Genomic DNA, 15,382 nt, shown 5'->3' on the forward strand with positions numbered 1-15,382 from the left:
GTGTGAGTTAGAATTTGTGCAATTAGCTTTGGTCCTTGCCTCAAGCTCCATTCCCTAACCACCAACTCCATTGCTCTCTCTAACAACTGCCGAAGGCTGAACTAGACTATTTGTAATGAGACCAAAGAAATACTGGAGAAAACAGTGGGTCAGGAAGCATCCATGTAGAGAAAGCAAGCTAATGTTTCAAGTCCAATTACTCTTCATCAGGGCTGATGTGAAGCGAGGAGGGGGCTGCATTTATACAATGGCACCTCCAAACTTCACACTAGCTCTGATAAAAAGTCATTTGGACTTGAAATGTTAGCTTGCTCTCTCTCTGTGTATGCTGCCTGACCCGCTGCAGCAGTTTTTATTTTCATTACAGATTCCAGCATCTGCAGCGATTTGCTCCTAGACTATTTGCAATCTCGATGCCACATTGGACCCTAAGATAAGCTTCTGATTGCACCAAAAAGATTCCTTATTGCAATGCTTTAAATGCATTAGCCTCCTGGTAACTGCTTCAAAGAATCAAATCACATTTCTCAAATCCAACCTTCCTGTAACAAATCAATCCTGACTATTCCTGATCAATCTGTGCCCCTCCAAGTGTAGATATATTCTGTCCCTTAGAATTCTTTCCACTAACTTTGCCACCACTGAGATTAGACTAACTGGCCTGTTATTGCCTGGTCTATCCCTTTTGTTAAATAATGGGACAATATCAGCAGTGTTCCAGTTCTCTGGTATGTGTCCAGACAGTAACTACAAATTACTGCCAAAGCCCCTGATATCTCCTTTTTTGCCTCCCTCAACCGTTTGGGATACATCTCATCAAGCCAGTGGGCTTATCCACTATGAAGACTGATAAACCTGCTAATATCAGCTCTCTCTCCATGTTCATTTGTTTTAATATTTCACAGTCTTTCAATCTGATGTCTATACTTGTATCATCCTTTTCCACCGTGCAGACCGACATAAGGTATTCATTGAGGACTATGCCTGTGACTTCCACATCTATACATATATGGTTTCTAATGGGCCCTATTCTTTCCGTAGTCATTCTCTTGCTCAGTGTCCATTTTTTCAAAAACGCTTTGGGAATTTCTGTTTCCAGGGGGGTTTGCCAGGGATCACTGCTATTTGATGCATATATGAGTAACTTGGACTTACATGGATTGGTATGATATATTGACAATGCTCTCTCATGCACTCTCAATAAAGTCAAGGCTGTCAATTTGCTTTGAAATGAATCACAAAACGCGTCGCAGAGCTCAGGGGTTCAAATAAATGATAACAGTAAGATTGTTACTTGGAAATTCTTCATAAAATTAACAGTTAATGGATAGGACAGATAATCAGAAAAAGCAGTAGATATGAAATGTTTGGAATCACTTAGAGTCATAGAGATGGCTCGGAAACAGACCTTTCGGTCCAACTTGTCCATGCTGACCAGATATCCTAAATCAATCTAGTCCCATTTTTCAGCACTTGTCCCAAATCCCTCTATGCCTTTCCTATTCATATACCCATCCAAATGCCTTGTAAATGTTGTAATTTGAGAATCAATTAAATGCTGCACTAGAGAGTATCAGTAGTTTTGAGGATGGAAGAACTAAAATGGATTGAATGGCCTACCTGACTAAGAATTGTGGTGAGAGGAAGGGTGAAGAAGGAAATAGGAGAGCAGATAATAGGCAAAACTGGTGGCACAACAATATAGCATAAACAGTACCTGTACATTTTCTCGTAGATCTGTTGCTTCACGTAAAGGTTGGGTGGCTGCCCTAAACACTTCATCTATAGCTTTGATCCCTATAGTTCTGGTTGATGTATACTCTCTAGCCTTTTTCCCTTTGCGAACTGAAAGCCCCCTTTTCTGAGACTTGCCGCCACCCCGGCGATTGGTGATGGCCACGTGTATGAATAATGTGCTATGTGGCAGAAATTCTCCCGTCAAAGACTGAAGGGGCACGTGCCTGTACCCTGCCTGCAGGCATTCAAAGGGAATAGTGTACTGTGCAATGAATTCATCTCCGATGTAGTCATCATCTAAAACTACAAAACGTAACAATGCAAGCTCAGGCAAATTAATTTGAAACTCAAAGCTTTCATCAAAGATGGGGTTGTCCTCATTTTGAGTCACCGTCTTAGTCTTTTGTTCTGCACAGTCAGCTGGTATGCCATGAATCTCCACATAGACATACGGCTCCACAACATCACCCTTGGCTGCGGAACCTTTGGGTTTCGGCAGATTTTGACCGCTAATGATTTTAATGTGGAGCAGCTGGGCTGAAACACCAGGCAATGAGTCCTTTGTGTTAGCACTGAAGTACGATACCTCTTCCCTCATGATAGCAGGTCGGAGAACATACCCACAGTTTCCGTTCTGTCGAAACCAGCCGATATTGAGATCCATCATGAGTCCTGGAGTCTGATAGTTCATGGCCACTATTTGGCAGCCACATTTCCAGAAGTCCTGAGGGTTCATATTACTGGCATCGATCCTCATGGGGCTTGGGTACACCCTGGATAGAAACTTCTTATTATAAATTACGAAGTCCTCTGGATACTCATTGGCAAATCTGTTTGCCACCACCTCATTAAATGAGCAGATTTCCCAATACTTCTGCTTCCTTTTGGAAGCTTCAAAGTCCTTAAACTGCACCGATTTGCAGAAGCTCACCAGATCTGACAGCTCTTTCGAAAGCCTCAGCTTTTTCTCAGTAACTGTGCTCAATTGTTCCGCCTCGTCTTCGCCCATCCTCTGACACATTTCAATTCCTTCATCTTCGTCGCTAACATCACCCTCAGAGTCATAATAATTCCCAGGTAACTTTTTACCTTTGAGGAGAATCTTCCCTTTGAGTTGCTCTGGTGACGGGAGATAGTTGTCCTCTGGATCGGGAAGATCTGTGTGCAGTCTATCTCCTAGAATCTTCTTTAGATGCTGAGCCATCACTTTCTGCTGCTGAACTGAACAATGGATGATCAAGCAGAGAATTAGCAGATGTTCAGATGCCACAAAAGCGTACTTGTTGATCACATCAAGAACGTTCCGAAAGGCTATCTGTGTTGTCATCAGATGGCCGGCATAAATGGAAGGCTCGTTGTCGGGACCATCCCAAACCACCAACTCAATGCTACGGCAACCCATCTTCAGAGCTCGGATATAGCCATTAATATCTGAAGAACCCCAGAAATGGTCCTCCAGTAGACACGCATTATGAGATGCATTAATGTAGTAATGGGACAGAGGCTGAGTCATATCCTGGCACACATTTTCATGTTGTAGGTCAAAAAGCTGACACTCCTGTGATAAGAGGTAATTGGTGAAGCCATCTATGGAGAGGAACCCCTTTTCCTGGCCTTCCTGCGATGGTTCATACTTGCGAATGATTTCCAAACACGTATCTTCTGTGACACCCTCCATTCCCTGCTCTGCATCCAGGAATAGCATCAGGTCCTTCGAGTCAAGGTATTCTTTATTGCTGGAAAACTGTACGAGCAGAAAAAATATTTCTGGCCGTGTGCAGAGCTCACAGTAAGCCTCAGTGAAAACCTCCAACGTGACATCCGTCCCCATTTTGTCCTTTGCTTTCTGTAATTCTTTAATTTTGAGTTCCGCTTTTGTAGTCTTCATTCCTGGGCTCAGTCCCTTGATTAGCTGGATGGCGATAGCTAGTGGGATGTGGCCCAGTTTCTCTACATCTGCAGCCTGAAAAACAGTCTCCAGCCATAAAGACCGTAAACTGTTTCGGTCTGACTCGATCGCTTGAAGTGTATCTTTTCCGTATGAAACTAAGTACCTCAACCCCATAACCCAAGTGCTCACAATATCAGCAGAACCAGCCACCAAGTCCAATGATTCATAATTTTCCCCATATATTATTGAAAAAGCACATTCATCTGAAAATTGTTCTGAGATCCCATTACTACGAAGCACCGGGGTCTTCTTCCCCAGTCTCACTTCTTTGATGGATTTTATTTCAATTTTCGCCTTTTCAGAGTCCTTTTTGGATGGCTCCCATCTCAGGGATCTCATGTCAGAATCCAGGATGAAGTAACGGTTGTACACTCTGGAGTTGGAGCGAACCTTTTTCATCTCGCAGCCCTCCAGCATGAAGGAAATGCAGGCTGCAGTGCTGTTAATTTTCCGATCGTTAGGCATGCTGCTGAACGAGACTGTTTTCTTCCTGTCCCTCCTCTGTCGGGTCCCATCCTAAAAAAAAAAATCCAAGAGAAACAAATTGGTTCGAGTAAAACACATTGGCTTATAGCAACCCTATTAAGAGGTCAGTAAGAACGTAGAAACATAGGAACAGAAGTACATCGTTCAATCTATTGAACCTGCCCCACCATCATATCTGATTATCCCCTCAATGCCACTTTCCTGCACTTTCTGCATCCATCAATTAGTCTCCCAAAGTCCTATCAATTTATGCCCGGAACCTGCTCAATGATTGAGCTTCCTGAATAGAGAATTCCAAAGATTCGCCGCCCTCTGTTTGAGAAAAATTCTCTTCATCTCAGACTTACGTGGCCCACCCCTTATCCTGAGCTTAGGCCCCCTAGTTCGAGAAAGTCAGCAGCCAGGCAAAACATCCTCTCTATATTCATCATGTCACACCCTGTCAAAGCTGTGAATATTTCAATGAGAACACCTCTCAGTCTGTGGAACTCCAGAGAACACAGGTATTCTTTCCTATATTTCTCCTCTGACAACAGTCCTGACATCCCAGTGATTAATCTGGTAAATGTCTATTTCACTGCCTCTAATGGTTAGTATATCCCTCCTTAGATAAGGACACCAAAACGGTACGTGACAGTTTGGAATAGATTTCACCAAGGCTGCAGTAGGACAGTTTTGCTTTTGTGCTCAAATCCCTTTGGAATAAATGCCAACATGCTGTTTGTCTTCCTAATTGCTTGCTATATCTGCAAGTTAGCTTTTTGTGACTATTGGACAAGGACACTCAAATCCCTTTGGACACCTGCACTTCTCAGTCTCGCACCGTTTAAGAAATATTCTGCCTTTCTACTTTTATCCTGCCTCCTTTTCTACTGAAGTGAATCACTTCTCAATTACTTACATTGTCTTCCATTTACATCACATATTTAAATGACTTCAAAAGTAAGTTAACATCTACTTCTTTTCACCATCACCACTGAATTCCCCTCACCTCTCCCTCCCTCTTGCAGACAATATCTGCAGGGGCAGATGGCATTTTAGACTGTTGATGGACGCAAAGATATATTTTGCCACTGTAATAATGTCTTTGACAGGCTCATTCTGAAAAGTAACGACTATCCAGCTCCCTTTCTTTAGAACACTGTTTGTCATCAACTTGGCATTCATATTTAACCCAAAGCAGGTTTCCTGCTGAAAACTGAATGCAATTTGTAATAATTATTGTGTAAAAAAAACAGTTTCTAATATGTGTCAGTGAAGCCCTAGTGTGGTCTGCCTAATCCATTACTTATTTAAGCGGCATCTGCAAAATTGCATGTGGGGCAGTTGGCCAGGAAAACATAAACTCATGGCTTTCTGTGAAACGCCCTGACCTTAGACAGAATTTGCAATTTTCAAGACTTGGTGCAAGATCCCAATCACTTAATGCTCTTAAAATGGCTTTCAAAAGAACATAAGAACAGGCCTTCTCACAATGTCACTTGGAAAAGAAAAGGATAAGCAGAAACTTGGATTGTATCCTGCTCTACGTCCATGAAAATATCTTCACAGAACATTTTCACCCAAATTAATCCTTCTGCAGATCTCCAACTACTTGTGTGAGCTAATAGTTTCAGTTACTCACTGAGCTGATGATAAGAAGATAAGGTTTTGCAAAATACGAATACCTCTTGATCTAGTTTACAGCAGTTCACAGGAACGGACAAGCAGTCTGTTGATAAACTCATCACTACCGGTGATAAGATGAGCTAAAATTGGAAAGCGGCATCAACTGTACTGCAACAATAATTTTATTACTGTCATTCGATAGCACAAAACCCAAAAGTGATCAAAGGTCACGGGGAGAAAGTGGGAGAATGGGGTTGAGAAACTTATCAGCCATGACTGAATGGTGGAGAGGACTTGATGGGCCGAATGGCCTAATTTCTGCTCCAATGTCTTGCGGTTTAAAACCTGAAAAGAGAGATGTGTGGTCAAAACTTTCAGCTTGTAGTCCAGATTTATCAGTCAGGCTTCCATTGTGGATCTTACACGTTTGTTAGAAACTACAAATATTCATGCACAGGGACCTGACCCCTTACAGAAAAATGAAGATCTCCAGGCATTGTGCCCTTTTTTTGAATGAAACAAAAAACATTGGTGGTGGCATTAGTTCCTGGTGCATTGTTTATGGCAACACCTCGACTAGCGTCATCCCATAAACCAGAGAGAAAATGAGGACTGCAGATGCTGGAGAGTCAGAGTCAAAAAGTGTGGCTGGATGACGGGCTTCTGCTTGAAACATCAACTCTCCTGCTCCTCGGATGTTGCCTGACCTGCTGTGCTTTTCCAGCGCGCACTTTTCGACTCATCCCACTAACCAATCAGCTTCCAATTCTCATGGAGTACAAATTGTTGTTCCCTTTAAAATTCTTGCACCTGTCCTGATGAATGCAAGATTAAAAGTTTCAGTAATGTGTGTTTTCTTTGAAACTGTAATAATTTATTAGCAATTTTAATGTTGCTTTTCAGGCCCTCTAATATTATAACAGCTGTAACAATTCTGTAGGAATTTCTTACCTATAAACATACAACTTGATATTAGGAAATATTTGCATTTACAGAGAAAGAACAAATATTTTTAGCACCTTTCACAATATGAAATGACCAAGATTCAAGATCAGTGAAATCTTTGATGTGATATAAAGAAATGTAACAAGCAATTTATACAAACAAAAGCAACCAGCTAATTGGTTTCAGCCTGGCTACTTAGCATGGCGAATGAGCACCTCCAAGTAGCTGATGACAGGTTCAGATTGTTCAACAAAGTAACAACTGACAGGGAGAAATGTTTCTCACTTTCAATTGCTTGGTTGATAATAACGGTTGATTATGCAACTGTAGATCTGAGACTTCTGTTATTTATTGTGAACCAAATGGCAGCAGTGAACATGACACCACCTACTGGCCTTTTAAAATGCTGAATCCCAGCATGATCACTGAGGGTGGACAGCCACTGTCATCCACACATCAAAGTGTCAAACGTCAGTGTGAAACATCGAAAATAGGAGCAGGAGTAGGCCATTCAGCCCATTGAACCTGCTCCACCATTCAGTTTGATTATGGCTGATCGTTCAACTCAACAGCCTGTTCTCCCTTCTGTGACTCCTCCCCCACCCACCCACAACATATCCTTTGATCCCGTTAGCCCCAAATGTTATGTCCATCTTCTTCTTGAAATCACACAAACCTTAGGCCTTGACTGCTTCCTGTGGTAGTGAGTTCCACGTGCTCACCACTCTCTGGGTGAAGAAATTTTTCCTCATCTCAGTCCTAAATGGTTTAGCTCATGTCCTTAGACTGTGACCCAGGTTCTGGAGTCCCTGCCGTCAGGAACATCCTTCCTGCATCTATCCTGTCTAGTCCTGTTAGAATTTTATAGACTTCTATGAGATCGTCCTTTTTCTTCTGAATTCTAGCAAATTAGATCCGAACCAACTATCTCTCCCCCTACAATAGTCCCTTTATCCTAAGAATCCATGTGGTAAATCTTCACAGCACTCCCTCTGAAGAACATCCTTTCTCAGATAAGGAGAACTAAACTGCACAGAATATTCCATGTGTGGTCTCATCAAGGCCCTGTGTAATTGCAAAAACGCATCCCTACTCCTGGACTTGAATCCTGGTTAGGTAGGAAAAAGAATGCAAATCAATAATTCACAAAGCGCTGCAGGAAATAATGTAAGTTAATTTAGTTGTGTAAAGATGAATATATCAATAGATAGTATTGAATTTTTTATCACTCTCTGATAAGAGACCAGCTGTGATTTCTCAATTAAAAACTCACCCACGTGCCCAATGTCTCAAGAGTCAATGCCAATCCTAGTTCACAATTATAGACAGATTTACTCAAACTGATGCCAGATGTTTTCCTGTGGACCTGCTGTATTTGACAACAAAACACTGCTCAACTTGAGATGACTTCCTGGTTAACGATTACAAAACATTTGAAGTGCTTTGTTGATCCCCCACAGAGATTCAGTTTGTCTGCAGGAGGAATCAGTGAGAACTTTAGTTTCTTTGGTACAGAAAGGGCAGTCACTCAAAAGATACTGGTATTAGATTTATTTTTAGAAGCAACATTTCTTGACTGGAAGACCCATTTTAACATGACCAAAAATCACCCACTTCACATTCACAGGTAACAAAGTAACAAGGCTGCAGAAGTTGACATAGCTAAAATCTACAGCTCAAAGTGGTTAGCCAATGACACCAAATAGGTGTTAACTTTATTGTAATTACAGAGTGTAATGGAGGTGAATTGTACAGAACTGCCAGTTTATCAATGTAGCACAATCGAGAGATCAAGAATTGACAAACAAGAGGGACCGTATTGTTGAAGAGGAGAGTGTGAAATGGACTGGTAAGTTAGAAGAGATACTTGTTAGGAAGGAAGATGTGTTGGACATTTTGATCAACTTGATGATAGACAAGTCCCCCGGGCCTGACGGGATATATCCTAGGATTATGTGGGAAGCAAGAGAGGAAATTGCAGTACCGTTGGCAATGATCTTTTCGTCTTCACTGTCAACGGGGGTGGTACCAGGGGACTGGAGAGTGGCGAATGTTGTGCCCCTGTTCAAAAAAGGGAATAGGGATAACCCCAGGAATTACAGGCCAGTTAGTTTTACTTCTGTGGTAGGCAAAGTAATGGAAAGGGTACTGAGGGATAGGATTTATGAGTATCTGGAAAGACACTGCTTGATTAGGGACAGCCAGCACGGATTTGTGAAGGGTAGGTCTTGCCTTACAAGTCTTATTGAATTCTTTGAGGAGGTGTCCAAGCATGTGGATGAGGGTAGAGCAGTGGATGTAGTATACATGGATTTTAGTAAGGCATTTGATAAGGTTCCCCATGGTAGGCTTATGCGGAAAGTCAGGAGGCATGGGATAGAGGGAAATTTGGCCAATTGAATAGAAAACTGGCTAACCGGTCGAAGTCAGAGAGTGGTGGTAGATGGTAAATATTCAGCCTGGAGCCCAGTTACAAGTGGAGTTCCGCAGGGATCAGTTCTGGGTCCTCTGCTGTTTGTAATTTTTATTAATGACTTGGATGAGGGAGTCGAAGGGTGGGTCAGTAAATTTGCAGACGATACGAAGATTGGTGGAGTTGTGGATAGTGAGGAGGGCTCTTGTCGGCTGCAAAGGGACTTAGATATGATGCAGAGCTGGGCTGAGGAGTGGCAGATGGAGTTCAACCCTGCCAAGTGTGAGGTTGTCCATTTTGGAAGGACAAATAAGAATGCGGAATACAGGGTTAACGGTAGGGTTCTTAGTCAGGTGGAGGAACAGAGGGATCTTGGGATCTATGTACATAGATCCTTGAAAGTTGCCACTCAGGTGGATAGAGCTTGTAAGAAGTCCTATGGTGTATTAGCGTTCATTAGCAAAGGGATTGAATTCAAGAGTCGTGAAGTGATGTTGCAGCTGTACAGGACTTTGGTTAGGCCACATTTGGAGTACTGTGTGCAGTTCCGGTCGCCTCACTTTAGGAAAGATGTGGAAGCTTTGGAGAGGGTGCACAGAAGATTTACCAGGATGTTGCCTGGAATGGAGAATAGGTCGTACGAGGATAGGTTGAGAGTGCTAGGCCTTTTCTCGTTGGAATGGCGAAGGATGAGGGGTGACTTGATAGAGGTTTATAAGATGATCAGAGGAATAGATAGAGTAGACAGTCAGAAACTTTTTCCCCGGGTACAACAGAGTGTTACAAGGGGACATAAATTTAAGGTGAAGGGTGGAAGGTATAGAGGAGATGTCAGGGGTGGGTTCTTTACCCAGAGAGTGGTGGGGGCATGGAATGCGCTGCCCGTGGGAGTGGTAGAGTCAGAATCATTGGTGACCTTTAAGCGGCAATTGGATAGGTACATGGATGGGTGCTTAAGCTAGGACAAATGTTCGGCACAACATCGTGGGCCGAAGGGCCTGTTCTGTGCTGTATTGTTCTCTGTTCTATGTTCTAATTGTGTTAACTATTCCATCAAATTAGTCACCTCACGACAATCAGTGGGAAATCATTAAAAATATTTGACTCGTTCCACTTTGCTGAGGGCAGAAGCAGGAAAATTCACAGCTTTGCCCAACATATTTGATTTACGGGAGAAAGTGTGGACCGCAGATGCTGGAGATATCAGAGTCGAAAAATGTGGTGCTGGAAAAGCACAGGAAGTCAGGTAGCATCCCCAGATGTGCTTTTCCAGTGCCACATTTGGTTTACAGCAAAGTTGTGTCCACCAACAAGAAGCTATAGAAGCGATTGTTGGGCCGTTGTTGAGATATTTGCATCATTGGCAGCCACAAGTGAGGTGCTGGCAGACTAAGGTTCACTAATGTGGTGCGATTATTCAAGAAAGGTGGTAAGGAAAAGCCAAGAAACGATACAGCCTTACAACAATGGTGGGTACATTACTGGCAGGCATTCTGAGGGACAGGATTTACATGGATTTGGAAAGGCATGGAAAAGTGAATGCGGGTTTGTGCATGGAAAAACATGTCTCGCTTACTTGATAGAGTTTTTTGAAGAAATGTTAAAAAAGATTGATGAAGGCAGAGCAGTACATGTTGTCTACACAGACTTCGAAGTGTTTGACAAGGTTCTGCATGGTAGGCTGGTTAGTAAGGTTAGATCACATGGGATCCAGGGAGAGCTAGCCAATTCGATTCAAAATTGGCTTGTAGGTAGGAGACAGAGGGTGAAGGTGGAGGGTTGCCTTTCAGACTTGAGGCCCATGACAAGTGGTGTGCCACCAGAATCGGTGCTGGGTGCACTACTTTTTTGTCATTTATATAAACGGTTTGCATATGAATATAGGAGGCATGGTTTGCAAGTTTGAAGGTGAAACCAAAATTGGACGTGTAGTGGCCAGCAGAGAATGTTATCTTAGAGGACAACGGGATCTTGATCAAATGGACCAATGGGCCGAGGAGTGACAGATGGAATTTATTGTAAATAAATGTGAGATGTTGCATTTTGGTAAGGGAAACCATGGCAGGACTTATACAGTTAATGGTAGAGGCCTGGGAAGTGTTGCCAAACAGAGACCAGGGATGCATGTGCACAGTCCCTTGGAAATGGAGTTGCAATTAGACAGGGTGGTGAAGAAGGCATTTGGGATGCTTGTCTTTGTTGGTCAGGACATTAAGTATAGGACTTGGGATGTCAGGTTGTAGCTGTACAGGACATTGGTAAGGCCATTTTTGGATTACAGTGTACAATTTCAGTCACCCTACTACAGGAAGGATGTTGTTAAACATGAAAGGGTGTAAAAAAGATTTTACAAGGATGTTGCTAAGACTGGAGGGCTTGAGCTATAGGATGAGGCTTAACAGGCTGGGGCTTTTTCCTCTGGAGGGTTGGAGGCTGAAGAGTGACTTCATAGAGGTTTACAAAATGATAAGGGACATGGATAGGGTGATAGCCAAGGTCTTTGTCACTCGATGGAGAAATCCAAGACTCGAGGGCACAGATTTAAGGTAAGAGGGAATATTTAAACGGGACCTGAGGGTTAACTTCATCACGCAGAGGGTAGTGTGTGTATGGAACGAGCTGCCAAGGGAAGTGGTGGAGGTTGGTACAATTACCACATTTAAAAAGCACCTGGATGGGTATCTGAATAGGAAGGGATTAGAGGGATATTGGCCAATTGTTGGCAAATGGAACTAGATCAGATTAGGATGTCTGGTTAACATGGGTCTGTTTTCGTGCTGCATGACTCTATGATAAAACCATATTTTCTATGAACAAATGTGCAACCTTATTTATAAAGTTATCTTCTTTCAGGATTTGCAATTATCCACTTAGTAGTGGAAACACAATAGACAATAGACAACTGGTGCAGGAATAGGCCATTCGGCCCTTCGAGTCAGCACCACCATTCATTATGATCATGGCTGATTATCCACAATCAGTATCCTGTTCCTGCCTTATCCCTATAACCCTTGATCCCACTATCGCTAAGAGATCTATCCATCTCTTTCTTGAAAATATCCAGAGACTTGGCCTCCACTGCCTTCTGGGGAAGAGCATTCCATATATCCACCACTCTCTTGGCGAAGAAGTTCTCCTCAACTCTGTTCTTAATGGCCTATCCCTTATTTTTAAACTTTGCCCTCTGGTTCTGGACTCAACCATCAGTGGAAGCATGCTTCCTGCCTCCACAGTGTCCAATCCATTAATAATTTTATACATCTCAAACGCATCCTCTCTCATCCTTCTAAACTCAAGTGTATACAAACCCAGTCGCTCCAATCTTTCAACATATGATAGTTCCACCATTCCTGGAGTGAACCTACGCTGCACTCCCTCAATAGCCAGAATGTCCTTCCTCAAATTTGGACACCAAAACCGTACACAATACTCCAAGTGCGGTCTCACCAGGGCCTTGTACAGCTGCAGAAGGACCTCTTTGCTCCTATACTCAATTTGTCTTGTTATGAAGACCAGCATGCCATTAGCTTTCTTCACTGCCTGCTGTGGATAGATCACACCTTTGGATAGATGCTAAAACAGAAATGCATGGTGCCAAGTAGTAGTTCATTTTAATCCAGGTTAAAATTACTACACACTGTATTCGATACAAGAAATTCACAATACTGAAACCATACCTAATTTACTTCCCAATTTAAAAATAATTAAAGTTTTCTGGCATCTTGAACCATTTTTTGCACATTCATGGCTCTGAGCCCAAGGAAAACCACTTCACTGGCATAAAATGCAAATATTGTTGATGTGAATCAGCTAAATGCCTGAAGTCTACCACTCAGACATATCCCTCAACTGCCGTGAAATATTTTAATAGATTGGAACTCCACACGGCCAACTGTTGCGGAGCAATAAACAGTGCAGGAAGTAGGATAGCGAACTACAGAGTCAAGACAATAGAATACAAATCATGTTTAAATTGATGAGCTCCTGTCAGGTTCCGGTCACCAATGCACAATGGCGATATATAGTCACTGAAGGCAGTTCACAAAATAGCCCCAAGTGAGAGGACAATTAAGTTATTTCAACCAACTGAATAAATATATCCTTTTACATCTTAAAAAGAGGTGACAGAGCAGTAAGGTTATACAGATTACAGAATCAGGGTAAAAGAGGAGGAGGAAGCAATAGATTAATTCAGAGGTGAAATTGGAACATCTGTAAAAATTAGTAAAGATCAAATTTGGGAGTTATGCAAGGAAGGTAGCTTCCATTCAAACAAAGAGTGATCAACACATTGCACTAGCTTTGCATGCTTTTGCATTATGTTCAACCTCATTTGTCTCCTCAGTTAGTGCAAAACATCTTAAAGCACTTGACAAAAAAAAGCAACAGAGTTCTCCCAAAGAACTGGGCAATATTTATCCCTTAATCCACACAACAAAAGCAGATTATCTCATCACTTCTTTGCGGGACCTTGCTGTGTGCAAATTGGTTGTTGTGCATTCTTTTATACAGCAGCAATGCCCTGACTGCAAAAGGCTCTATATGAATGCAAGATTTTTCTTTCTATTCCACTTCAAGAAGCATATTCCCAGTAAATTACCCAAGCCGAATGATGGTGGTGTCAAAACAAATGACGGTCTGGCACAATTTTGTGAGTGGGAGGTATGAAAGGCAACATTACCATCAGTGATGAGTCGGGAGTCTAGGAAGATCTTAAGGATATGTGCAACCATTTAATATTTTTTGCACAATATACACTTTAGTGAACCACAGCTGTTTTGACCTCCCTATTGCAAAAACATGTGCAAAACGCATTAGAACTTGCAGAACACACTAAAAGTCTTCCTTTCTGATTTGTTCGTAGGATATGAGCATCGCTGAATGGCTAGCATTTATTGCCCATACCTTATTGTCATGAGAAGGTGATTTTGAGCTGCCTTCTTGAACCATTGCAGTCCACCTGCTGTGGGTTGGCCCACAATTCCATTAGGGATGGAATTCCAGGATTTTGACCCAGTGACAGGAAAGGAACAGCGATATATTTCCAAGTCCGGATGGTGAGTGACTTGGAGGGGGAACTTGCAGGTGCTGGTGTTCTCGTGTATCTGTTGTCCTGTCGTTCCAGATGGAAGTGGTCATGGGTTTGAAAGGTCCTGCCTGAGGATCTTTGGTAAATTTCTGCAGTGTATATTGGAGATGGTACACACTGCTGCTACTAAGCATCAGTGGTGGACCGAGTGAATGGTTGTGAATATGTTGTGGCACGGAGGCACAGTGGTTGGGTGGCACAGTGGCACAGTGGTTAGCAGTGCTGTCTCACAGCACCAGAGACCTGGGTTCAATTCCCGCCTCAGGCAACTGTCTGTGTGGAGTTTGCACATTCTCCCTGTGTCTGCGTGGGTTTCCTCCGGGTGCTCCGGTTTCCTCCCACAGTCCAAAAATGTGCAGGTTAGGTCAATTGGCCATGCTAAATTGCCCGTAGTGTTAGGTGAAGGGGTAAATATAAGGGAATGGGTCTGGGTGTGTTGCTCTTCAGAGGGTCGGTGTGGACTTGTTGGGCCGAAGGGCCTGTTTCCACACTGTAAGTAATCTAATTCAGTGAGCTGCTTTATTCTGAATGGTATCAAGCTTTTTAGTATTGTTGAAGCTGCACTCATCCAGGCAAGTGGGAATGATACTATCACACTTCTGGTTTGAGCCTTGTAGGCCTTGGGGAGTCAAGAGGTGAGTTACTTGCCGCAGTATTCCTAGCCTCTGACCTGCTCTTCTACCCACTGTTTGTGTGGTGAGACCAGTTTCTAATCAATGGTAAACCCCAGGATGTGGACAGTGTAGAATCTAATGATGGCAACACCACTGAATGTCAAGGGGCAATGGTTAGATTGACTCTTATTGGTAATGGTCATAGTCTTATAATCATGTTAACCATGTTTGACAGGAGAAACCCCACTGATACTAAAAAGTCAAAACTAATATCGAGTCTCAGTAAAGGAGGCTTCACGTATGCCAGAATTAGTTTTGCTAACTCTCAGGTTCTTTATTATCAAAGTAGAGGTCAGAAGCTGCATTTTCAAAGTGGGACATTTTATAATAGGAGCCCTCCTTAGCTCAGTACTGCTCCCCTATTTATACAAAACCTCATGCTCAGGTAATTTCTGAACATTGACTGAAATGTTTTCGAGACATATCTGGTACTTCTATTGGCCAAGTGGACGTTCCCCTGATGTGCGCTGAATCTTGGA

General features: G+C 42.7%; 1 protein-coding gene across 1 annotated transcript in view; it reads right to left on the bottom strand.

The window, feature by feature from the left end:
• LOC122539850 (inactive phospholipase C-like protein 2) overlaps nucleotides 1-15,382 on the bottom strand; it is a 226,613-nt gene that overhangs the window by 75,232 nt on the left and 135,999 nt on the right. Inside the window, exon 2 of the mRNA XM_043674966.2 lies at nucleotides 1,718-4,204. Coding sequence (XP_043530901.1) covers nucleotides 1,718-4,204 — 2,487 coding nt within the window. The remainder of the gene's footprint in view (nucleotides 1-1,717; nucleotides 4,205-15,382) is intronic.

This window comes from Chiloscyllium plagiosum, unplaced genomic scaffold (assembly GCF_037043375.1).
Source record: "Chiloscyllium plagiosum isolate Xiang-an unplaced genomic scaffold, Cpla_swu_hap1 HiC_scaffold_32, whole genome shotgun sequence".
Lineage (NCBI taxonomy): Eukaryota > Metazoa > Chordata > Chondrichthyes > Orectolobiformes > Hemiscylliidae > Chiloscyllium > Chiloscyllium plagiosum.